The sequence below is a fragment of the Rhipicephalus sanguineus genome, chromosome 4 (assembly GCF_013339695.2).
Source record: "Rhipicephalus sanguineus isolate Rsan-2018 chromosome 4, BIME_Rsan_1.4, whole genome shotgun sequence".
In the NCBI taxonomy this organism is placed as follows: Eukaryota; Metazoa; Arthropoda; class Arachnida; order Ixodida; family Ixodidae; genus Rhipicephalus; species Rhipicephalus sanguineus.
In genome coordinates, this window is record NC_051179.1 from 41169543 (window position 1) to 41194342 (window position 24800).

General features: G+C 48.9%; 1 protein-coding gene across 2 annotated transcripts in view; it reads left to right on the forward strand.

Annotated features, from left to right (window-relative positions):
* The first annotated feature begins 8289 nt into the window (after positions 1-8289).
* LOC119389809 (uncharacterized) overlaps positions 8290-24800 on the forward strand; it is a 202469-nt gene continuing 185958 nt past the window's right edge. The window contains exon 1 of one of the 2 annotated variants that reach the window (XM_037657200.2): positions 8290-8645. In XM_037657200.2, coding sequence (XP_037513128.1) covers positions 8557-8645 — 89 coding nt within the window. In that variant the 5' untranslated portion in view covers positions 8290-8556. Of the gene's footprint in view, positions 8646-10130; positions 10169-24800 lie in introns of those variants that run through there. The other variant, XM_037657203.2, reaches the window with a different exon arrangement.

Consider the following 24800-nt stretch of genomic DNA (forward strand, 5'->3'; position numbering starts at 1 on the left):
GTATTTTGTCCGCGGACGCGATCCGCCAGAACGTATACCCGTATACAGTTTCGTTGTATAAAACGTACATTTGGTTCAATTCAAAGGAAATAGCGTGACAGTAAACAGCGTGACAAAGCCCATTAGCGCCAAAGACCTATAGTAACTGAAGAACAGTGCAAGGTTTCCGCTATACCAAACCCGTGCCTGGATGACTATAGCGTACAGTCTGATCTACCGGACCTTGGAGATGGCTCGGGCTCGCGGCTTCCGGGACTGAGGAGGCTGCCCAAAGCATACGGTGAATACCTTTCGCCTGCTCTTAATGAACATCTCTCCCTATCTCTCGGACGAAACCGTGTCTGCAGTATACGAGTTTTCTTGGAGGCTGCTTGATGAAGGAGGTATCTCTGTCTTACTCGGACTAAACCATGTCTACAGTATCCGAAGTTTCTCGGAGGGTGTCGCACATCTTTACATCAAGGAGGGCGTATCTGATCAGATTGCGCTTACGCCTCGAGAGGTGTATACAGTATCTCACAGTATCATGTTGATAGTCACGCTTCTCGGCACACGGAGACGTGACGCGGATATGAAGCGAAGAAATGGGCAATTGTGGAGGGGAGGTGACCTGCGCGCAGTATACTTTCCTCCCGAGCGGCTTCGCCCTTCTATGTAAGCGAGACAACACTGCGTAGGTAAACCAGTAGACGACGAGGATTGGCTAAGTGGAACGGATGCGTGCCCTGGCACTGACCGCACCCGAAAGAAAGTTTGTGCGCTCTCTCTCTCTCTCACACACACACACACACAACACACACACACACACACACACACACACACGCCTCACGCGCACACACACACGCACGCACGCACGCCTACAGTTCGACGCTGCGAACTGCACTAAAACCTCTTGCAGACGCTGCCACGCTCCAGAACAAAACCGCAGCGCCCGACTTTCTCCTCATCCTCCTCCGTGCACGTGGCAAGCCTGTTACAGATACACTTTGGTCAGCATGCGCACGTGATCGCGCGCAGCGAAACCGACAAAGTGCGCGACCGCGAATGAAGCCCGAAATCGGGGCCACATATATTTTGCTCCTTCCGCGCCGCCCGTCCAACTCGCAGTTCCTCGTCGCGACGGCGCTCACGCGCGCGTACACATGTTGTATACATATACATACACATAAGTGCGGGGCGCAGCTCTATAGAAAGTGAGTCCGCGCTCGTACAACGCAGGCCGACTGCAGGACGCAAACGCTTGCCGCAAAACGCGTCCCTGTCGCGTGGCACTGGTGCATTCGGAGCAGGCGGGTGTACGGCGGAGTAGAAGGCATCAGAGGTAGCAGCAGCAGCAGCAGCAGCAGCAGCAGCAGCAGCAGCTATAGCAGCGAGCGGTAGCTTCGGCGGTCAGCGGCACGCAGCGAAGGAGTCGACGGGGGCCCAAAATAGGGCTGCCGCGGTGACGCCTTCTCCGGCCGCCGGATAAGTGGGAAAGCAGGAAGGCCGGCTAATCTGGACCGATATCGGAAGAAGGGACTTGGCCCGCTCTCGCTGCTTCTGCACGCCCGGCTGCCGCCGCCGCTTCGAAGAGGGTCGCTGACCGACGGCTGCGCTGTGCCGGCTGCAGCGCGCTGGTAGTGGTGTTGCGTGGCTGTTTGCTCCTGCTGCTGGATTTCCGAATGCGGTGGCGAAAGATGCGTTCGGAAAAGCGGTGAACGAGTGCAGCAACGCGCGTTGGGCCTATACACATCCCGGGTCTGACCGTGGCGTTATGACTACGGGTTTTGAAACGGGCTGATGCATGGGTTTGCGAAGGTGGCGTTCGGCGAGTGCGCTTGCTGGGCTGTTGCGCAGCGGTCGGTCAATTTGTAATACAAATAATTGTTGGGGTTCTACGTCCCAAAACCACGATATGATTATGAGGGACGCCGTAGTGGAGGGCTACGGAAATTTCGGCCACCTGGTGTTCTTTAACGTGACCCTAAATCTAAGTACACGTGCCTCTAGCATTTCGCCTGCGTCGAAATGTGGCTGACGCAGCCGAGATTCAATCCCGCGACATTCGGGTTAGCAGTCGAGCACTATAAACACTATAGACCACCGCGGCGGGTTGGCGGTTAAGCTGTTCATCGTGGTCAGTAGCAGGCGGAACCAAAGGTCGCACCAGCACAAAGCTGAGCTGAGGCATTATCATGTATTTTTTTCCGCGGCTGTACCGTTGTTTCACGTTAACAGTTAACGAAGCCGCGTGTGCAAGCCACGAGGCTTCATGCATGCTCCTGACGCTCGAATCGTCGTCACACGACGACGACGCAGTCACGCAGAGCGACACTCGTATTCGCGCACACCATAATTTGCTGACTAGCGCACAACCCAGTTCTCACGTTATTGCGTAAAGAAGCGGCGGGTATAATTGCTTCATTGCGGGCAACGGCGAAACACATATTACAACAGCAGGAAAGTGCGTACTATATCGACCTTGAAAGTTGAGCCGTAAGCCGTAAGACCGCTGTAGCGCTTGCTATTCAGCTCATCTTGCGGTCGAGTTGTGCGTCTCATGTCCAGAGGTTTGGTGGCATTCGTGCACAGCGGCGACACCTCAGAACGAGAGTGATCATCAAGACACCAACAATCATTGCGGCCATCACTCCAAAATGTAATGTACGACATGCAAAAGTGCTGCTTTTGACCCACCCTGTAGAGGCCGACAGGCCAACAGTATGAGTAAATAAAAACCGTACGAATATGACACTAAAATCGTTTACTACTGGTGTAAAGACTCAGTATATACATGAGCAAAAAGCTGTGATCAAGGAGGAGATGCGAACTTCCTGGGACGTCAGCTGACGCCACGCGCAAGCATGAAAGTTACTGGTGGTCCGTCCACTTCTCTCGCACGAGTCGCACCTCGACTGAAAGCTTCTAAAAAAGAATCACTCTCGCTATGCGCTCAAGAGGATACAGTTCTGCGATAAAGCTCACCGGTGTCTCTTACGATAAGTCAGTTTCTCTGGAAGAAAAGTGTCCCTCTCCACTTTGTAAGGGGATAAATTTTTATGCCGAACAATTTCCTAATTTTATCTGTAACCATTGTACGGTCTTCCACCAATCAACTCGATCGTCACCATCGTTATGGTTGTGACGAAAACCATCATCGTCGTTTATTCTTAGCTTTCTGAAAAGAAAATAATAAATGTAGGTGTGTATAATATCGATGTCTACGATCTGCCGTTACCGCTTTAATCGTCTTGGTAGTCATCGGCACTGTAACGATAGTAATGATAATCCTTTTAGGTCGATTCAAGTTATGGACTTATCATCCAGTGAAATTCAATTGCATCGGTCTCATATCAGGCCGACCGCTACGCAAATTCACCTGGAAATTCGCCTATCATACTAACTCATCTAATACAATTCGTCGACCACTATTGCGTTTGTCTTTTCTTCACACAAAGTCTGTTATACAAGTTAGTCTGTGACTGGTTATCCCCGTTTGTCAAAAAAAGGCACCTATTCATAACATTAGTTATTTTTATCTGTTTGGTTCGAATAGAAATAAAAAGGTGAAAGCCATCTTCCTCTTTTTCTCACTCTTCTTTTTTCGCCTGAGTCTATTGCACTGATCCTCCTCCTCCTCCTCCTCCTCCCCCCACCCCTCTCCCTAAAATCTTGCTGTACCTTACGTCACTGCCTCCGGGATCACAGGCATCGCAAGCTTTCTGCACCTCGCGTGGTTTTGCACAGCCTCTGTGATCGGCCAGCCTTTGACCAAACGACGATGTCTTGCGATGGCGTCATCATGTGACGACATGTTGTGACGTCATCATGATGTCACGAATTCTGGCGATCTGTGACGTCATGTTACATTGAGGTCATGGGACTTGGTGTGTCAACTGCACACACATACACACATTTGCTTGGATATCTGCTACTTTTGACCGACATTTATTGTTTCGTTCTTTTTTTCCGTCACTCGTGTTGAAGCCGACGACAAGATATGGCGATGTATCGTTACGTCTCGCCAAATCTCGAAAACTTCTTGACCCATGAGACGTATATAAGGCTTTCGCCTTAAAACTGTTCGCTGCAGCAAGATAATATCACGCCACAGCCTTTCGTACATCTCTATACCTTTGCTCCCTGTTATCTGCCAGTGATTGTCTGACATATTCTCTATCACAAAGGATAAATTGCCCAAGCGAAGGGTCCAGGCAACGGTCACCGCAGAAATCCAGATAAACTTGTGTCTTCGTGCGGGCAAGCCGACGAAGATTCGTTGCAGAGCAGGCGTCTTGCGAAGAGACTTTGAACCATTCGCGCCTCTTCGGTGGTTAGAACGGACAACCATGTCAGAAAAGTGGCTCCCTGCGATGCCACGATGAGTCAAGCAAAGCAGCCACTGAAAGACGACGTCGTGATCTTGTTTTCAGAGCATGATGATGTATATTTCCCTTTTGGGAGGTATGCCATCTTGTGGTGTGTTTTCTTGCGTCACGGAGAAGACCGTGCAGAACTGCTTCAGAGTCACAGAAATCATGATCCATGTCGGTGGCGGTTCTTGTGTGACATTGTGAAATAGATAGATAGATAGATAGATAGATAGATAGATAGATAGATAGATAGATAGATAGATAGATAGATAGATAGATAGATAGATAGATAGATAGATAGATAGATAGATAGATAGATAGATAGATAGATAGATAGATAGATAGATAGATAGATAGATAGCAGGGGAAAGACAAGGAGGTTAATTATAGACGCATTTGCGGATTGCTACACTGCACTTGGAATAAGGTAATAGGGACTAAAAAGAAGGAGAGAAGGAGTAAAAGTACAGTATTTACTAGAGCGAATGGTGGCGCTGCGATCGTTAAGCCACAATCGAAATGATGGGTATTACATGGATTTGCCTAGTCTTCGTGCTTGCGGCTTCGAACGCACTCGTGGATTTCTTTATTGTCGTGTCTTGGATATTGTTTCCGATAAAAAAAAAAAAAAAGGCTCAGTTTTGAACCTCGTGTGCTGATTTGAATTGGTGAGCCTAAAAGGGTCAAGGTGGGGAAGTGGAACTGCTGTATTTCTCTAATAATTACTAGTTTTAAAGTCAAAAAGCCACACGAAGCCGAAGGACGAAGCTTAGGCATAGCCATTTACTTCCCATCATTCTCATGCTAGCTGAAGCGCCATGCGTTGGCGCTCCCACAGGCACTAGCACCAGATTTCCCTCTAGTGTATCGTTATGAAATTCTATGCGTCAAAAGACCCCATCTGGTCAAAATTGTCTGAAAAAGTGATGTCAGGCCCCCCGCCCCCACCCTTTCTCCCGACTGCGGCGTGCCTCGTAATGAGATCGCGATCTGTACAAGTAAATCCACATATATGAACAAAAAGAAGCATAAGAGTTGCTTTCATTCGGAGTCATCATAATCTGTAGTTGACAGAGGCGAGAGTTTCATTGTACCGCACTTCACTGACTCCGTGTAGTCTAGCGAAAGTTACGGGCGGCGTCAACCAACCAGAAAACGGAACCAGAGGAAGAAGGGCTTCTCCATTGTCCGGCGCTGATAGCCTGCTCCACGCGACGACTTAATGGAAACTTCACGGAGGATTAGCCGCGCACAATGGGTGAGCCCTGTTCTCTTCTCTGGGTCACGCAGGCTGCTTCCCATGCTAACAGCTGTAGTCAAGTGACACGTGATGACAAAGAAGACGACAGACAGGATGGATAACATGATAGCACGAATGAATTTTATACGGTGTCCAGGACAAAACCTATTACCTTGACCAAGACGGCGAACACATGTTCGTGCACGTTCTAACGCAAAAAAGAGCAGTAAAAATGAAAACAAGAACGCAGCAGTAGAGACACATGGCTTCCGAGACCGTCAGCGTTCAGAAGTACAGAGCACTTAGGAAGTTTTATTGCTGGAGAGATTGTTCTTGTACCTTTGAACACATGACGTTTGCGACGAAAGCGTATCAAACTGAAAGCGCACGCACGCACGCACGCACGCACGCACGCACGCACACACACACACACACACACAACACACACACAACACACACACACACACACACACACACACACACACACACACACACGCGCGCGCGCGCGCGCGCGCGCGCGCGCGCACACAAAGAATAGTAACAGGAGCAGTTCCCTTTAACAAGAGCAGTAGTCTTTATCCATTGTTTTCAAACCCTCTGGCCACTTGCAAATTACTTGACAGCCCATAGACAGACAAAACGGATTCCATTAAGCAACTTTCTATGAGGGTTGCCAGGTTTGGCTACTTTGCACCAGTTTCGCTACTTTTTTGGAGCGGTGGAGGCAGAAAATAACGTCTTGGCTACTTGACTACCTATTGGCTACATTGCTGTACCCCCGATTTGAATCAAATTATCAATATCTTGTGAGGTTGCAGCCGCGCTGGCGTTCGAGTAGGCGGTGTCAAAACGTGGCGACCGAGGCGGGTTTCCTGCTCCCGAAATTGAATTTGTGGCTTGCATTACACAAAAGAAAAGATATATACGTGGCTGAGGCTCCGAGGGAAAACACTTGCATGGGGCCCCACTTAGCAGATCACCTATTGCTGAACGTGACTTTTAACTATAATTTCAAGTAAACTGAGGACAAACGAAAGCGCTCCGCGTTCAGGAAATTCTGTACTCATCGATACTACAGATCGTACATCCGACGAACGGTCTGTGTTATTTCTTAGCATTAGGTAATGAGCGCAACTCGGAAATGTTATGTGCTCGGACTTCGTCATCATGCGAGAATTGACTGCGAAAGTGACCGCATTTTATGCTTCAATTCCAGTAACATTGATATTGAGCACACTCATGCAGCACTCATTTTTATTGTCGCCAAAAGGCTGGTAAAGTCATGCTGTACACTTGAATAGAGTGTCATTTCTGCAACAGCTCAAGGAACTTTGTCATTCTGCACGAAATGATTGCTAAAGTGAAAAATTTATGCTTTTATCTCATCAGTTATGATATTGAAGGGTTTCTGCTGTGCTTATTTGCATTTCCCCCCAGAAGACTCTTGAATTTTGTCGTTGAAATAAAAACCTCGCAGTTGTTTTTTCACAGAAGTGGCAAATTTTGGCTACTTTTACTGTCCTTGGCTCAACTGGCTAATTTCTGGCTAGCTTTTCCTATTTTTTGTCCATTTTTTTTTTCTTTTTCGACCTGCCAAACCTGATTTCTGTATTCGTAATTAGTGAAATGAAGTAGCCGAGCTGCTTCCAACCTGCCTCTGAAAAACCGACTATCCGCCCGCTGCATGACGTCACCGATCACGTGATTACATTCGGATAAGAAATTTCGCCCTCCTCCTGCCTTCTTCCTCTTTTCAACTACGGGTAAATGACGCTCCGCTGTTATGCCCCATGCTTGTTAAACTGGCCTAACGTTGACAGCTGAGCTAGTTCGTTTTGGTTACAGCTATATAAAATGATACTGGCGAACAGGACACGGACAAGGGAGAGACCGCAACAACGCAAAGTTTTCCGCCATGTACCAACTTGGCCGATAAGAAGGCCCTCCTCCGGCAAATCAAACTTCACACATCGCTATCGCGCGTTGCCGCTCCGCGCGGCGACCGGGGGTTCTTCCCCAGACCGGGGCTCTTCGACCGCAGGCCGTCTCGCGGCAGTCTGGCGGCGTTCTAACGTGACGGACGCCCCCAGCGCAGACCTGCCGATCTAGCTAGCGAGCGAGTCGGGCCGAACGAAGCCGGTTGCTCCTCCCTACGCCGGCGCGCCTGCGTTGGACTCGACCCAACCCGTTTCCGGCGCGCGCGCTGCCGCCTCCAGCGCCGCCAGCCGCCTTGCGTCGCAAATAACTCAGTCACTGTGTCGACAGCGACTGCGAGCGGCAAGAGACCGCACGCTCTGCTGCCGCCGCACTTGGCTTGTAGCTCCCCTCGCACCGAGAGAGACGCCGCACAGACCGGACCTCGGAGCCGGACCATGCGCCCGCAGTTCACCTGCTGAAGGAGCACCTGTGCGCAAAACCCACCTCTGCACCTGCCGCAGCCGGCCCCCAACCATCCTCTTCTGGGTCGTGAAGCAGGAGGGGTGAAAGCGCTCCCCTCGCCGGCACCCCCCTTCCTCGGGCTACCCCCCCCACAACCTTCCTTTCTTCGGCTCTTTTGAAAAGAGCACCCCCCAACGCTACAACCGGGGATTCGTCCCGCCACAGGACCCCGCCGCCGGCTGCTTTCGACTTCGCGTTTGGTGCTTGATTTGCCGTTTTGTGTGTGAATGCCGCCGAGCGGCCTACTGTTGCCGTTGAGTGTGTGTTGTTGTTGTTCCTGCTACCGCCGTTTCACACTTGTGTTGCGTTCTTGTTGAGGAGAGAAAGGAGCGAGAGAAAGTCCTGCGATGCATCGTCCCGTGCGCCGGGCAGCCGTGCCGGCGAACAGCGGTTCGGCCTGAGCTGACTTCAGCGTCGTCTACTTTCGGTGTTGGTGGTGCTGGTGTGGCGTTCTAATCCGTCGGACGCCTTTTTTTATTATTTCGCTCTTCGCGCGGTGCGGCAACCGACGGAACCGGCTGAATCATGATCATCTCTAAGGATCTGTTCATTCTCGGCGACGAATACTTGACCATGCCCAGGCAGGACAAGTACACCGTGTGCTCGAACAGGAGGTCAGTGGTCTCTCTTTTTTTTTATCTTTGTTTTCTCGCTAGGTTCGATCCTGCCATCAAAACGTTCTGACGGAAACGAAGAAGCACGTCACCATCAGTTGCCTACTAGTTTCGATCGCAATTTCTTTTCCCGCGGGTTTCCGACAGGTAATCGCGGTCGCCTAAGAAACAAAAGGTTGCCATCTCGCGCACGTGGACGTTCATTGTGTTTTGACGTTTGCCGGCGTGCGCGCGCGATCTGTAAACGCCGTAGAAAAAAAAAAAAAAATAAGCGCTGCGTTATAGACAGAAAGTTTCTTCTAACACAACATCCTTCAAGAAGAACCATTCCATGCTTCTTCGGCGTTCGCTGTTGTCGGCAATACGTATTATATCCGGATGCCTTACGATTAACTTTTTTTTTTTACTTTTACCTTGACACAAGTCGCTCGCACGTATCGAAACTCTCACACGTGTCACATGTGGATACTTTAACGTTTTCTTTGGCTTTACTTGGATACTTTCCTTTCCCTGGCTTAATTGTCGGCTGGTTTCATTGGTTGTACTAGTTGTGCTTGTTAGGGCTAATCGGCTGGGACCGGCTGAATGGGACCGGCTGAAGCTGCTTCGCAACTTGTCCGCTCATGATTGCTCTTACTACCTCCCGAGGTAGATCGAATTGTAAGAGGCTAGTAAAACGCGCTCGCTTTTCCAGATCATTTCAGTTGTATACAGTGCCTCTGGCACAGGAGAGCTTGAAGATATATAAAAAAAAACTCTTGCAGATCTCAGTTCATTCGAGCCGCGCGTGCAGTGCCCTGCCATGGTTGACGTCTTTTTGTGCGTACAGCAGCAACCCCATGCGAAGCGACATACACTGCGAGGACCTCATATAAAGAAGAATAAAAAAAGATGTAATCCCTCCGATAGTACACTGCCCTACGGCGGGAGGTTTCACTGCCCTCCTCCTCCTCCTCCATCTCTTCCTCCTCGCCCTTTCATCCCCTCCGCCAACATTGCGCTGTCGGTCGGCGCGCACACCGCGTTGCACCATCTCCCCTACCCTCTCCCTTCCTCTTCTAACGCTCTTCATCTTGCACCCTCTCCCTCATCCCCTGAGACGACTCTTTGTTGTTTATCTCGATTTGACTTATTTTTGTGCTTTCGGCCGGCGAGTGTGTGTGTGTGGGGGGGGTTCTGTCTCGTCGGAGCTTCGCGCTCCTCGCTTGGGCTGCTGGTTGCAGTACACACACACACGCGCGCGCGATAGAGCTTGCGCTGCTGCTCGGCTGTTCACGTCACGTTCATCCCCCCCTCCTCCTTCTTCCTCTTCTTCTCCGCTCCTCAGCGAGGGAGAGGCGCGCCCTAGCCTTTCGAACTTGACTCCCCCGGTCGGCAGATAACGCCTCGGGCGGGCAGTACCTTACCGCTTGTGCACGCGTGGCAGAGAGATCCTTCTTTCTTTTTTTTTCCTTCCTCCGCCCAAGGTGTCACTTTGGCTTCGTCTCCGTGTCGTCGGTGATGTACCTACTCGTGGAAGCGCCGTGAGTACAGCCACGCTCGCAGCTTATTTTTTTCGTTTCGGCCGCGAACCTAGTTTTTTCGTTTCTCAGCTACGTGAAAAATGCTTTGCTTTCTTCTCTCCTTTATATACTATATATTTTTCGAATATGCGCAGAGCTGAACCGGTGTTCACAAAAGGGTCTTACGATAGATTCGTTTGAAAGATTCGAATGAATGCAAGAAGTTTGCGGGTTAGGCCCGTGTATGCTAGTTCTTGTGATTTAGAGAAAGCGTCCGGTAACCCGTTGCCAACAATAACCCCGACTGCCTAGGTGAAGCCAGACCTCTGATACGTTGCTACGGGACTGCAGGCTGTTAATTCTGTTCGTCAAGGGCACTTCGATCGTGATTGAGAAAGGACTACTATGTGCAGGTGTACTTGTGTAACACCATTATCACACGGCGTTACAAAAGGAGCACTTAGAGCAGCGGTTGTCTCAGCCGGTCTCCGTCCTTGGAGTTGTCCCACCTCCAAGGCTACCTAGTAGATTCCATGAATTGACGACAAGCGACCCATTCAAGAGGTGAAGGCAAAGATTTCTAGCGTATTTGTTGCTTCTATATTATATCGTTGATGGAGGAGCTTGCGCGTCGCAATGGCGTTCGCGAGCCTCGTGTTTATCATGATGTCCAAGACATTGAGCCTGTCTCCGGCTAGCGCCGTTGAAGCAGCCATGTGCGGGAGCGCTCATGTACCTATTTCTTCGCATCACGCTCGCATCGATTCAGCGTTCTAGATAGACATGTCGTAGACTGTATACGCCTATACATTTAGATACTATGAAATGCTTTATACATCGATTTAAACACCCATTTCATCGCATCGCAGCGCACCGATTCTGCGTTCTAGACACAAGTGACACAGACTGTATGTTCACTTTGAGTACCACGAAATGCTTAGTTGCCGCGTTTCTCATGCTCCGTCGCCACAGCGCGGGCGCCGATGCTTGGTTAATCCTCGCCGCCGTCCGCTTGTTTGTTTATAGTTTCCCGCCATGGTTGCCAGACTGGTGCTTGCACCTGCCGCCTCGTTGGTCACGTGCCGGCGCTGACCGTGAAGCCACCGCGCTGAATCGCGACTGTGTACGCATTTCGAGGCCGGCCTCGGTGGCCAGACTGACGAGATAGGGGCCTAATTGGACGCAAAAACCGCGCTCATCGTTGTGTACTGCGAAATGCAGTATAATCGCCGCAGGCAGTGAGGGACGAGCCATCCTATCATTTTATTTGCAGCAGCTGCCGCCGCCGTTGCCATGCATGCGATGAATGCCGCGCGGCCAGCAAAACAGGCCTCCCGTTTCTTTCGAGCGCTTTGGCGGTACTCTTTCTTTCTTTTAGCGGCATTGCCTTGCACCAGAAAGAGGAAAGACAGGGGAAAGGGAGTATTAGGGGGAGAGAGCAAAGCTCAAATTGGGAGGAGGGTCGCTAGTCGGAACGGTTCAGAAATCGAGAGTCGGTGCGCGCGCGAGCATCTGTGTATGTGTCCGTATACGTGCGTGTGTATGGGTGTCGTGCGAAAGCTGGTTCTTTCTCAAAATGTCCATCTACATGCAAGGCAGGCAAGGCACGATGGCCACACGCGCGAGGTGTTGCGTGCATGGGAAAATTCTCGAGCGCGCGGAGAATACAAGCTCGTACACTTCGATTTTTTTTTTTTACCGCGTTTCTCGGAAAACGTCTTCATATTTGCGTTTCCCTCTTTCGTGTCTCGTCGTCGTCGCGTGAGGATATTTGCGATTCAACGAGATCGCTGCCTAAAGGAAACGCGCTCACCTGAGCGGTGGCCAGGAGTAGTGGTTCGTCCTCGGCAACTCATTAATAGCTGCATTACGTGTCCGTTCACAAAAAAAAAAGAAAGAAAAAAGTCAGTCAGTTTCACGCCGTGAAACTTTCGGCACAAAAAAGGCCATCATCATCATTTCGCTTTATTTATTTCTTTATTCCCTCCACCCTCTGGTCACGTGACCTGCGTGACGCCTACTACTGCTACTACTACTATGACGACACAGGGTAGACTTAGCTTGAAATACGAGCGCGTAACGTAGATCAAGGACTTAATAACACACGAACAAGCGCTTGTCCGTGTGTTATTAAGTCCTTGTCTACGTTACGCGCTCGTATTTCAAGCAAGCAGAATGAATCCTAGCCCAGTCAGCCATTTTGACATGTAGACTAAGACAGCTGCGCCGTAAAGAAAACTTATCTGTAGCATATGCCGCGCTGCGGGTATCACCGTTATATCACCACCTGTGCCGCAATGTGTATATAACGAAGCCGCAACGAAACAGCTTCGTAATATACGCGCACCTGGCGCCTGCTTAGCACCTGCAAAGATGGCAGGTGGCGCAGATATGGCTTCGGTGACGATCGAGCGATGGTAGTGCAGTGTCAAAACAGTGCGTATAGCGCACCGTGACTGAGGACGGAGTCAGACGTGTGGGCCGCCTCACGATCGTGTCTACTATAGAAGCGCATTCCTATATAATGAACGAAAGAAGGTTTAGAATGGATCGAGGGGCCTCTTGTGCGTGTGTGTGTGTGTGTGTGTGTGTGTGTGTGTGTGTGTGTGTGTGTGTGTGTGTGTGTGTGTGTGTGTGTGTGTGTGTGTGTGTGTTGGAGGAAGGGAGGGGGGGGTTAGACACAACCATATCCAACAGATAATGAATTCGAAGAAAGCAGAGGTGGCGGTACCTTCGCCCCATCGAAACTGACGCAAGAGATTTGCTTGCGGCTTCACACCGTGGCCCGTGAGGTCGTAGGGATCGTTAGTGTAAGGAGCGGGCGCTCTTTTGTATTAAGCGGCTTGAGAAAGAGCAGCCGACGTCAGAAAATCTACCTGACCAGACATGTATGTTTATCTTTCTAATCTTTCTATTCCCCTATCCCAATCGCCCAGTGTAGGGTAGACAACCGGAAGATCTTCTGGTTAACCTAACCGCTTTCCGCCTATCTGTTTCCTTTCATCCTTCCTCTCTGTACGTCACGAGTGTTTCGAGTCGTGTGCCGGCGACGTTACAAGTTTATTTGTGAACCATCGATACTCACGCTTCGCTCCAAGCTCATATGTTGTCTTCCACGACCTCTTTGCCGGACCTGCTGCGTCGAGCAAATGGTTCCGATTCGTATTTAGTCAATGTCACGCTCTTGCGAGCATTTGTGGCCTGACCTTCGACCTTTCGACGCGAAGGGTTCCCCCTCCCCCTCTCGTCCCTCTCGCACGCAAGGCCGTGTATCTCACATTTCGACTCGGCCGGACCTTATCGGTTCAGCGCACCGTGAGCGAAGGAGGCAAAGGAGAGCAGCGAGGAGACCCTCTCGTGTCTCTCCGACCACCGGCCAACGCTTCGATAAGGCGCTATACTCTGCGGGTGGGGTGGGGGGGGAGGGGGGGGGGGAGCCCCTTGGGTCACTCATTTCACCGCGGCGATTGCTTCCACGGGATTGACTGGCCAGACCGGGCGCGCTGACCGGACGATGACGGCGCGTGGCAGCGAACGTGCATCAGAAAACAACGACGAAGCAGAACATAAGGATTTACTACAAACATCAGCGCTTGTGTTTGTAATATTCTTACGTTATGCGTCGTCCTTATTAAGGCGAAAGCATTGGACGCCTCAACAAACGTGAAAAGTGACCGTCGGCGTCAACTCGAGTTATGCAAGAAATCACCGTGTGATGACGTCACCCTATGACGTCATCATGACGTCACAGACCGCAAGAAAATTGTGCCGTTCATCTCAAAAAGAAAAAAAAACAAAGAATGCGCCGCCATTTTCGCTGTTGCCCTAACGAAATTTGGCAGGTGGCGCGACCGCTGGACCCTTAAAAAATGTGTGTGGACAGTCTACAGACTATCTAAAAATGGGTTCAGACAGTCTATAGAGTCTAAATCCGTTTTTGTAAGGGGATCTTCTTGATGTCGTGCTCTGCATCTTCTCTATAACTTTGTCGTCTGTAATCGACATCACCCGCCGTGGTGCACTGGTGGTTATGGCGCTTGACTGCTGACCCGAAGGTCGCGGTATCGAATCCCGGCCGCGGCGGCCACATTTCGATGGAGGCGATATGCTGGGCCGTGTTCTTAGTTTAATTGCGCGTATAAAGAACCCCAGGTGGCATGGGCGTCGGCAGGGGGGTGCAAAAGGGGCACTTGCCCCCACCCAAGCTACACCAGCGCTCTCCCCCTCTCCCAGCCGCGATGCAACACAGGCTTGCACCCCCCAAGACAAAATACTGCCTACGCTCATGCCAGGTGGTCGAAATTTCCGGAGTCCTCCACTACGGCGTCTCTCATAATCATACCGTGGTTTTGGGACGTAAAACACCAACATTATTATTATTATTATTATTATTATTATTATTATTATATTATTATTATTATTATTATTATTATTATTATTATTATTACATAATCGGCGTCTCTCGGAGGACGGTGTTAAAAAGACTTAGTGCGTACCAGGTTGCTGAAACGGCGAACACCGTGCCTGTAGCGAGCGTTTGGCAGCTGCCTTCTTCTTGACCTTCACTCTGTGAATAAAGAAAAAAAAAGAACCAGAAAGAGCGCGCCACGTTTTTATGGCTAAAACAGCTCCACAAGCGCCGCGTCCACGATAACTTCGCGCTCGTCGCACACTTTTTGCACGAGACAACTCCATTTATATTCCGAGCGTGATGCGCGCGCCCCCATCTTTTGGGTCACGCAGCCATCGTCGACGAGCATTTTCGCTTCGTTCATTTCTTTCCTATGTCGCTTTCTTATCGCGCTATTGAACGAGAGACCACCGCTGCAGGATTGGCAGCGAGTGGAAGAGAGGGAGAGGGCAACTTTGTCCAGTCTTGCCACCTATTTAGCAGGTCACTTCCAACCTCCAGTCCTGCGGAACCTTATAGAGCGGTGGTCAAGTAGTAGAGCGTCCGCCTCCAATACGGAAGGTACTGAGTTCGATTCCCTACAGTACCGCAGGGCATCCACCGGTTTTCCTCGTGATGGAGGCTTCTCCCTTCACCTCTCTCCTATGTTTCACTCTGTTCCACCTAACGCACTATAACCTGTAAATGTTTAACCATGCACTGACCCACAAATGGACGCTTGACGGCTGTGTGTGGGCAGTAGGTACCCATATTTTTATTCCTTTAAGGGCCTTGCAGAAATGCGTGCATGCAATGAGTTGTGCGTAGGCCAAACTTCTTACCTTCAGAGTATGGGCAGTCGCATCACCTATAGTTCAACGGTCTTTCGTTGTCTTTTCATACCGAAGTCATATACCTCGCCAAAGGCGTGTATACTTTCCTGTTGCGACTGCCAGCGTCAGCTACGACGCAGGAATTATTTTTTTTATTCCCAACACTTCGAGCTCGTCTTCCTCCTTAGCTTAGAATAGACACTTCAAAAATGAGAGAGAGAGCGAGAGCGAGACAAAGAGAGAGAGAGAGGAAAAGAAAACAAAGTAATAATTTGAAGGAAGAAATCCGTAGAAATGGAGTAATCACGGCGCGAAAGGTGCATGCCGCCGTTCGTAAAAACCCGCATCCTCCTGCCTGCTGCATCGTGACGCCGCCGCGCGCGAGCCGGTGAGGACCGGGCACGTTCCTCGACCTCCTCCTCTTCCTCTTCCTCCTCACTTTCTCCGGCGACGCAACACCGCAGCATCGAAGAAGACCCAGCTGCCCGACTGGTTTCCGCAGGGCTCAGTTTGACTGAGGCGCGCCGATCATCAGTCTCAAATGCAGCGCGGACGCCGCCGAAGCAGCTTGTTCGTCCTATATAGTCAAGAGCCGTCGTCGCGGTATACACTGTAGGCACTTTGCGCTGAAGCTTTACCACCACTAAGGTAGCCAGGGCGGGTAGGGGGGGGGGGGGTCCTCTCCGGAATTTTACAATTTTGCATGTGTATATATACATGCACACATACAAACGAGCGCACGAACATATAAAGTGTGATTGATCAACCACCACCCGAAAAAAATTTCTGGCTGTACGCTACTGTTTACCACAGTTGACAGTTGCTCCAGAACTTATAACTTGTAGCTGATGGTGGAAGAAAAAACTCACGGAGTCCCTTGCGTATTCGCCTAAGACGACTCGAAGGCGAAAGCCACCTTTCTTTGCTGGCGCCGCCCCTGCACAGTAGAGTTGTCAGAGAAAACTTTTAATCTATGCTGATCTATTTAGTACATATTAGTGCTTACTATTGCAGCACGTATGTAGCTTCGAATTCGGCTGATTAGACTAATCCGTCTGAGCGGAATTTCCAGTAATATCCATCTATACTTGCGCATGCGCGACGGGGTTCCGAAGACGGCGTTGCGTAACGCAGTTCTTCGCCCCGTCCGCTGCGAGCATCGGATGAGGGAGTGTCTGAATGCAGGAAAAAACGGAGCGGGGAAAAACAGCTGTAGCTGCATGGGCGTCGGGAACGGCGACGTCAGCGGAGCTCCTCGCGACGTCCGGCGCCGCGTCAGTGTACACTGCAGGCCTTTTTCTTTTCTCTCTCTCCGTTTGTGCAGACGTCGCGGTTGTCACTGGCGTGTTTATCTGGCGCCGCTGACACACGTGCGGCCTTGAAGTGCGCCATGCAGTGTGTGCGCAACGCTGCGTGGCGCTTCCATGGGTAGCGTTTGCGCCACTCCTCTTAACGCATTTCGCTATTTATTAAGGCGAAATGCTTTACATGCCTCATCAAACGCGAAAAAATTGCCGTCGGCATAGTCATAACGTCACATAGCGACACATTTCGTAACGTCATTATGGCATCACTGTGACGTCTTCATGACGTCACATAATGTGATATCACATGAAGACGTCATCAGATGACGTCGTCGCTTTGCATTGCCTCCGTGATCGATGGGCCGATCACGGAGGCATGACAAAACCACGTTAGGTGCGGAAAGCTTTCGGAGAAGGCCTGGAGAGGCACAATACATCGACTGACATGAAAAAGAAGAAAAAGAAGATGGCTTTCGCCTTCGTGTCGTCTTAGCGAATGCATAAGGGACCCTGTGAGTTTTTTTTTTTTTTTTTTAAGAAAATAGAGCAGAGGTCTCAAACACGTGGACCTCTAGCTATCGACCCGGCCCTCATATGATAGTATAATAATTGTTGGGGTGTTACGTCCCAAAACCACGATGTGATTGTGAGGAACGCCGTAGTGGAGGGCTTCGGAAATTTTGACTACCTGGTGTTCTTTAACGTGCACCTAAATCTAAGTACACGGGTCTCTAACATTTTGCCTTGACCAAAATGCGACCGCCGCGGCCAGGATTCTATCCCGCGGCATTCGGGTCAGTAGTCGAGCACCATAACCGTTAGACCGCCGTGGCCGGGTCACTCACGGTTGCCTTCGTGCCATTTTAGGGGCGAAGCTTCTCTTAGTCTAACCTTGTCACGCGTCCTGGTGTAAGGCGTAACCGGCAGATACTACGACCCATCACCGATCCTTTGCAACCCACACTTTGCACTCCACTACGATCCATCACCGATCCATTACTTCATCGACCATAAAGCCGTTATAATGAAGGAGGAACGGAAGCCAACTTTGCAAACTGCCCACTATATACTTCGTCTTTGCAAACATTCCACTACGACCCATCATCGATCCATCACTTCACCGACCATAAAGCCGTTATAATGAAGGGGGAACGGAAGCTACATCTAGCTACCACTTACGATTAATAAAATTTCTTGTATAAATATATACAGTGTTTGTCACGTCTTTGATGATGTACTGGGCTATCGCTTTGATTACTGCTGGGCGAAACCACTGAAGATTTCACGGTGTAACCATGATTGCTTCAGGAGCTTCGCCCAAGCTCTTCATCATTCACCCGTGGATATGCTGTGAAATTTTTAAAAAATTTCTTAATAAGTATGTTCATGAGCTATACACACTTGACCAGTCTCAAGCATTTTTTCGTGAGACGCCACATGCGGTTACCATGTGCTAAAATGTAACCTCGGAACAAAAACGCTCTCTTCGGAATCGGCTTGCTGATCTCACTCATTCTAGAGATCGTATTTCTCGCATCCTAACGTCATATTTCCTTCAAATTAAAGGCCTTCTTTGACATCGCAACGACATATTCAAGCTTGCCTCCATTTCCGGAGCCCTCCACTACGGCGTCTCATAATCATATCGTGGTTTTGTAACGTAAAACCCCAACAATTATTATTAGTCAGTTCGTTAATCACTTATTTAGCGTTCGTACTGGCGCTTAGGAGCCCCATTCATTATCCTTTCGGTCGCCTCTACGCAGTCGCCGCTGATTTGACTCTTCTTCAAGTATGCGTCATCCCAGCACCTCCAGGCTGGATTAAAACATCTTCATTCCTTTTGCTCTTAATTCACTCGACACTGTACATATTGCTGTTTCGGTCGGGCACGTGACGCGAATGCTGATGCGTTCGAGCGCGCGCCTGCTTTAAATAGACAGCGAGCGAGCATCGAAGAGAGGGTAGAGAAATTGAAGAAAAGAGGGCAAAACTTGCGAGCCTCTTTGCTCCTTATACTGGTGGATGTACCTATAGAGACCTTCGTTTCAACTGACTTCTTTATCTCCTCATACGACCGCAGTCATGCTTGAACATAATTTTCCTTAGACGCGCAAAAACCCGGCCGACCATGAAACTGCAGCATTCACCGTGGTCAGCGTTTTTTTCATTTTTTTTTTTCATGCAGCTGTCGTCTCAACCAGAAGCACGGTCTCCGCTGTGAAATATATGCGCGTATTCGAGTAGCTCCCCTTTTGCGACGTTTTTGATCCGATCTCTTGTCGTCGCTGTCGTCTCTGTAGAACTTGGGTTTTTTTTTTCTTTTTTTTTTCTTTCTGAAGACCTAGAAGGACTGCTCGCTCCACACTTCTTGTATTTTATGTCCAGTCGACGGCAGTGTTCGGCATGGCTTTGCATAGCTAGTCTGTTTGCGTGCTGTTTGTGCAAACTTCGTTATTTTACGCGTCAGATTTTGTGGTTAGATACCTAGAGCCGTGGCCACGTGTTTAATCGATCTTTCCGTGCGAAGTCTACAACCCTTCCCCCGCCTCCTTTCCCCGCCCTTTCTTACAGCGGCGTAGGAAAGATGGCGAGCTAACTAACGATAGATAACGAATAAACCAACTCTAGTCACCTCACCGCCCGCTCCCCAGTATAATTTATCATACGTCTGATCCGTGATGAGAAGGGACGATAAGTAGAATAATTACCGCATGACCCTGCCTGTCATGAGTATATTACAGCAAGTCGAAGGTTCTGGGTTCAGATCCTACCGACGGAAAGGGTGCTTTTTCGTCCACTTCAGTGGATTTCTGTTTACGTCACAATAAGTGCACTACAGTTAAAGACAACAATTAGCGTCATCTATGTTTTCCCTGGCCTAAGTGTCCGTTCGTTTCATGTGGCTGTGTCTATCAATATCAGCTCAATACCAGAGACGTACATTGAAATGAGTGGGTTGCTGGTCGGGTGTTATTTATTTATTTATTTATTTATTATTTATTTATTTATTTATTTATTTATTTATTTATTTATTTATTTGCATACCTTCAAGACGAATATGGCGTCACCTAAGGGAGCAAGCGTAACTAACATGGGCACGTTAACTACATCCGATAGGGATGTACGTGATGCTGTAATAAGCCATGTATACTTAGAGCCATACAGACTTGCGGAAGCATGCATAGCCTATGAAAGCGGTTATACTTTGTAACGTGATATCCGCGTAGAAGTATACGTATACAAAAGCGATTACGCTCTGCGGCTCTCTTGGGTAACGATGTGGCGCTGGCAATACGGCGCCACCTCCCATGCGGATGCAGCTACCGCTATCGTGAAAGCAGCGGCCAATTAATTGCAAATGGTGCCCTATAGCTGCAAAGGAAGCGGCCTAATTAGCCGACGCCACGTCGCCATTATAGCATCCGCGTTCCACGCTCGGTTTTAATGAGAAGCACGGTGCATAAAAGAAGAAGACCAGAAAAAAAGGAAATGCGGCGAGTTAGCAATTTCCCAAAATTTACATCATTACGTTGCCCGCCAATGTGACATCGTTCGCAAACGCAGGGAGGGTCGAGTCACGTGACATAACCGGGAGCGTTTGTGACGCAACTTAACGAACCGCGCGGCTTCGTCGTCCTTTCGCTTTCTTTTTCTTTTCTTTTTTTCTTTCCTTTTGATTTCTTTTCACTGACGTGATATAAGAGGAGAGATTGGTGCCTTTCGTAGGTAGCACCGCAAATACTCCAGTTAAGAAGAAAGAAAGGCATCATAAAATTTGTCATACAACGTGTTATTTTGTGTACGTATGTATATATAAAATTTTCAATTTTGCATATGTATGCACATACACATACAAATACAAACACATGCACGAACCTACATAAAGGGGGGTTGAACCCTCGCGAAAAAAAATTTCTGGCTACGCCGCTGCATACAGTGATCACATGTACAGACATATAACATATACAGTCACACACCCGCACACGTACATAAAGAAGTATGGTTTATAGCGTTTCGCTAAGATGTGTTGTCTAACAACAGCAGCGGCGTTTTCGCGTTGCATATGGCACAGGCGGCATACTTTGCCCCGGGCAAAGTATACACCTTTACGCTATCTTGCTGCTTTTCTAACATTTGTTTACATTGCTAATTAATTGTTGGGGTTTAACGTCCCAAAATTTCTACCATTTCTTTAGTGTGCACCTAAATCTGAGTACACAGGCCTCAAGCATTTTCGCCTCCATCGAAAATGCGGCCGGGATTCGATCCCGCGACCTTCGGGGTGAGCAGTCTAGCACTTTACATTACTCGCGAAGACCCTTACACAAAGGCTCATCCGCGCCGCGAGGCACGCTTTCCTTCTCGTTCCTGCGCATATATAACCCGTTGCATACATAGGCGCCAACGCGAGAAAGTACAGCGTTTTTTTTTTTTTTTTGTAATCTTCGCGAGCGCGACGCCACACTGTCCTTGTACAGATGGGCGACGCTGTGACATAACAGCGAGGCATTATAACTTGTATAGCTTCCAAGCTAACGCGGCAATCTCTTTTTCTTTTTCGTTGCGACACGATGCAATTCGACGAAAGGTCGATTACGTAAGAAACTCCTTTCCCCTCTTTCCCCCAGACGTGTTCTCGGGCTGTGTAGCTGCTTTTTCTTTCTTTCTTTCTTTCTTTCTTTCTTTCTTTCTTTCTTTCTTTCTTTCTTTCTTTCTTTCTTTCTTTCTTTCTTTCTTTCTTTCTTTCTTTTTTCTTTCTTTCTTTCTTCTTTCGTCTTTCTTTCTTTCTTTCTTTCTTTCTTTCTTTCTTTCTTTCTTTCTTTCTTTCTTTCTTTCTTTTTTCTTTCTTTCTTTCTTTCTTTTTTGCGATGTGTGTACATACCGGGGTGGTACTCCGTTCAGTTTCGATGTAATGTGACGCTCGTTAATGTATCGCGTGTGACATTTGTAGCTTGTATGGACGTTGGCGACTCGGTCACTAGACGCTATGGGGCAATTCTAGAACATCAAAGAGCCCTGAGGAGGATTTACCCTCCTCCCCACAAAGACCTCAGTAAAGAGCAGTCGGTTGCCTGGAGACAGCTGCAGACTAATACATACCCAAATCTCAGCCTACTTAACAAAATCTATCCGACTACATACGACAACAAATGCCCGCTAGCGGGGAACATGCAACACTTTATCATGTTACATGGGCCTGCCAACACTCAAAGGATGTGCCAATAAACAACACACCAACACCGGAGCAGTGGGAGGCTGCGCTGTCCTGCTCGAAGCCTGAAGAACAGCTCAAGCTGATCGACAGAGCGCGCAAGATGGCAAAGGCCACAGGGGCCCTGGACTGAGGGCTCCACCTTCGCCGGGAGAATTTCTTTGCACCAATAAAGTTTTTCATTCATTCATTCGGGTAACCGTTGCAATGTAACGTTTGCAACATTTATAAGCTTGCAACGGAACTTTTATAGCTTGTTTTGGTGTTATGGTGTATTGTTTTTTTTTATCTGCGTAAGTGTTTTACAACACACTTTTGTAATTTTAGTGAGCGTGGCAAACTTAATGCTTCTTAACGTTCGTACGCGTTACAATATAACGTTCTAAGCAGGGGCGTAGCCAGAAATTTTTTTCCGGGGAGGGTTCGACCATGCTTTATGTATGTTCAGGGGCGTAGCCAGGGGGGGGGGGGGATATTGAATCCCCCCCCCCCCCTGGTTCTAAGTCTCTATAATCGTTACAATATAACTTTGTAACTTGTGCAAGTGTCGTAATGAAGCGTTTAGAACTCGTGCAAGCGTTAGAATACAAAGTTTGTCACCTGTGTAAGCGTTACAACATAACGTTCTTTGCCTCATAAGCGTTGCAACATAGCGTTTTGTAATCTGTAAAAAGCTCTTCGTTTTCGATGCAGTATTGGCTGCTCAGGGCTGTAGAACGACATCTTGCGCTTTATTGCGCTCTGTATACGTTGTTCACATCAGCCCAGCAATCTGGTTCGTGTAGTTTTGTATCGAAGGAGTGGCACTACTATATTTACATACCTCTCCAAAGCATACAGAGATCCGTATAAGAACTATGTGTTGAAAGTAAGCCCACGCGGACGTGGTGTTTACATAATGACATATTCAAGGCGCCTCATTCGCGCTATATATATATATATATATATATATATATATATATATATTCTTCGAGTTCTGCAGCTTCAATATATATATAGTGGCTGTAATCGGAGTCATGTGGAGGGTAGCGCTTCGCTTCGAAATTTTATAGATACGAACATGCCGAATGGCCACTATATTGTATACGCCGTGTTGAATGACGACGTTGATACAATGATCGGTGTAAAGGAAACTCTACATTAGTACGTTATCCAGCGTTCTCTCGCGATATCCTGATCTGCGTGCCACAGTCTTGCCATAAGCGCGGAGCGATGGCGTCCGGAAATATTTTTCGGGGGGGGGGGGGGGTGTTCACTTGAAGTACTAATAGCGGTTGTCCTGTGTCGTTTTGTGTTGTCTGTATAGTGCGTGTCCTCTGGTATTACAGATTCAATAAGTCACTACCAACTAGCCCAGCTAAATGCAATGACGAAGTTCTTGTTGTTTCGCCTTTCGTCCCCCATTGGGAATCGAACCTGCGTCCTCAAGCTTGCAGCAGCGCAGCGCATTAGCCTTAGCTATAAGCTTGTATACCACGGCGGATCGTGGGAGCGATATTGACACCGTCGTTCGTTCTTGCAGGCAGCCGTCGTGTTCTCGGTTTCTTTTTCCAGAATCCCGAGACGATGTAGTACCGAATGAATGAGTCTTGTCGGAATGAATCACGTAACGGGAAACGAAGCTGTCGGAAAACGCTCACGAAGGGAAAAAAGGGAGAGGGAGCCTGTCAAAAAAGAAAAAGAAAGAAAAGAAAAAGGAAGAAAACAAAAGAAGAAAATCACTCTGGGGCAAGCCCGTATAACAGACAGCGCGTCGGCAGGCTCAGACAGTTGAGTCGTCGATTGTTGCGCAACGGCGCTGCGCGTAGGTGAAGCAGCCGCTCTTGTATACGTCACACTATATATAGACGGCTAAATGCATGCAGTATCGTGGAACATGGCTCTTAATGAAAGCTGAAGCTAACCTTCGCCGTCTACATGCTTAGCATGCAGGTGACGCAGCGGGAACTATATATATGTAATATGCGCGAATTGCACGTGTCCCGAATTGGAAGGCTTATGCAATTGTAAGCCTTCCAATTCACGGAGCATAGCTCTAGCATTAGTGGCAAACTAGTACGTGATTCGACGTAACTCCGAACATAAACCGTCGTAAAATTTGAAGTTATGTACGCGTCGGAGAGGCTGAAGAGAGCGCTTGGCAACGAAGCGCACCGTGTGTAGTGTGTGATAAAACTTTACGACCGCACACTATATACTTGCCCAACTTCCTTCGTGTTGAGGATGCATTCGCGACAACCACTGTGTATGCGTTGTCATGTTCGCCACGTTCTCGGACCTGATTGGTTCTCAAGACGCGGCCTTTTTTGATTGCCTTGAGACGTAAATGTGGCGGAATTTGACAGCGTCATTCATCTGTGTACGTTGGCTTATCGTGTTGAACGCCCTAAAACGAGACTCAGGCTATATGAGAGACGCCGCAGGGAGGGGAAGGGGTCTCAGAGTAATTTCTACGACCTGGAGTTCCTCAACGTCTACCTAAATCTAAGTGCACGGGGGTTCTTGAAGTTAGCCTCCATCAAAATGCAGCCACATGGAGCCGGGAATAGAACCCGCACCCTCGAACATCATCTATGTAGGGTAGAGGACCCGAATAACAAAACGCGCGAGAGTTTCTTGTCGTAATTACTTCGAAATAGCGAGAAGGCCGAGAGTCTGCCCAGAGGAACCGTTAGCTTCACAACCGCTCAGCCGTCCCGCTAGTAAGTGAGTGATGGCTCAGCAGGGCATAACGAGCAGTGATAACGTGCGTCGTGTGTATAGTTAGCGTATACTTGCGTACACTAGCGGAGCTGTCCCATTTTCCCATTATGGGGGGGGGGCGGGGAGGTTGCCCGAACTCCGCATTGACGGAGGTACACGAGATAAACCCTGAATCCATCATCATTGTAATCAAAATTTGAAAGCTTCC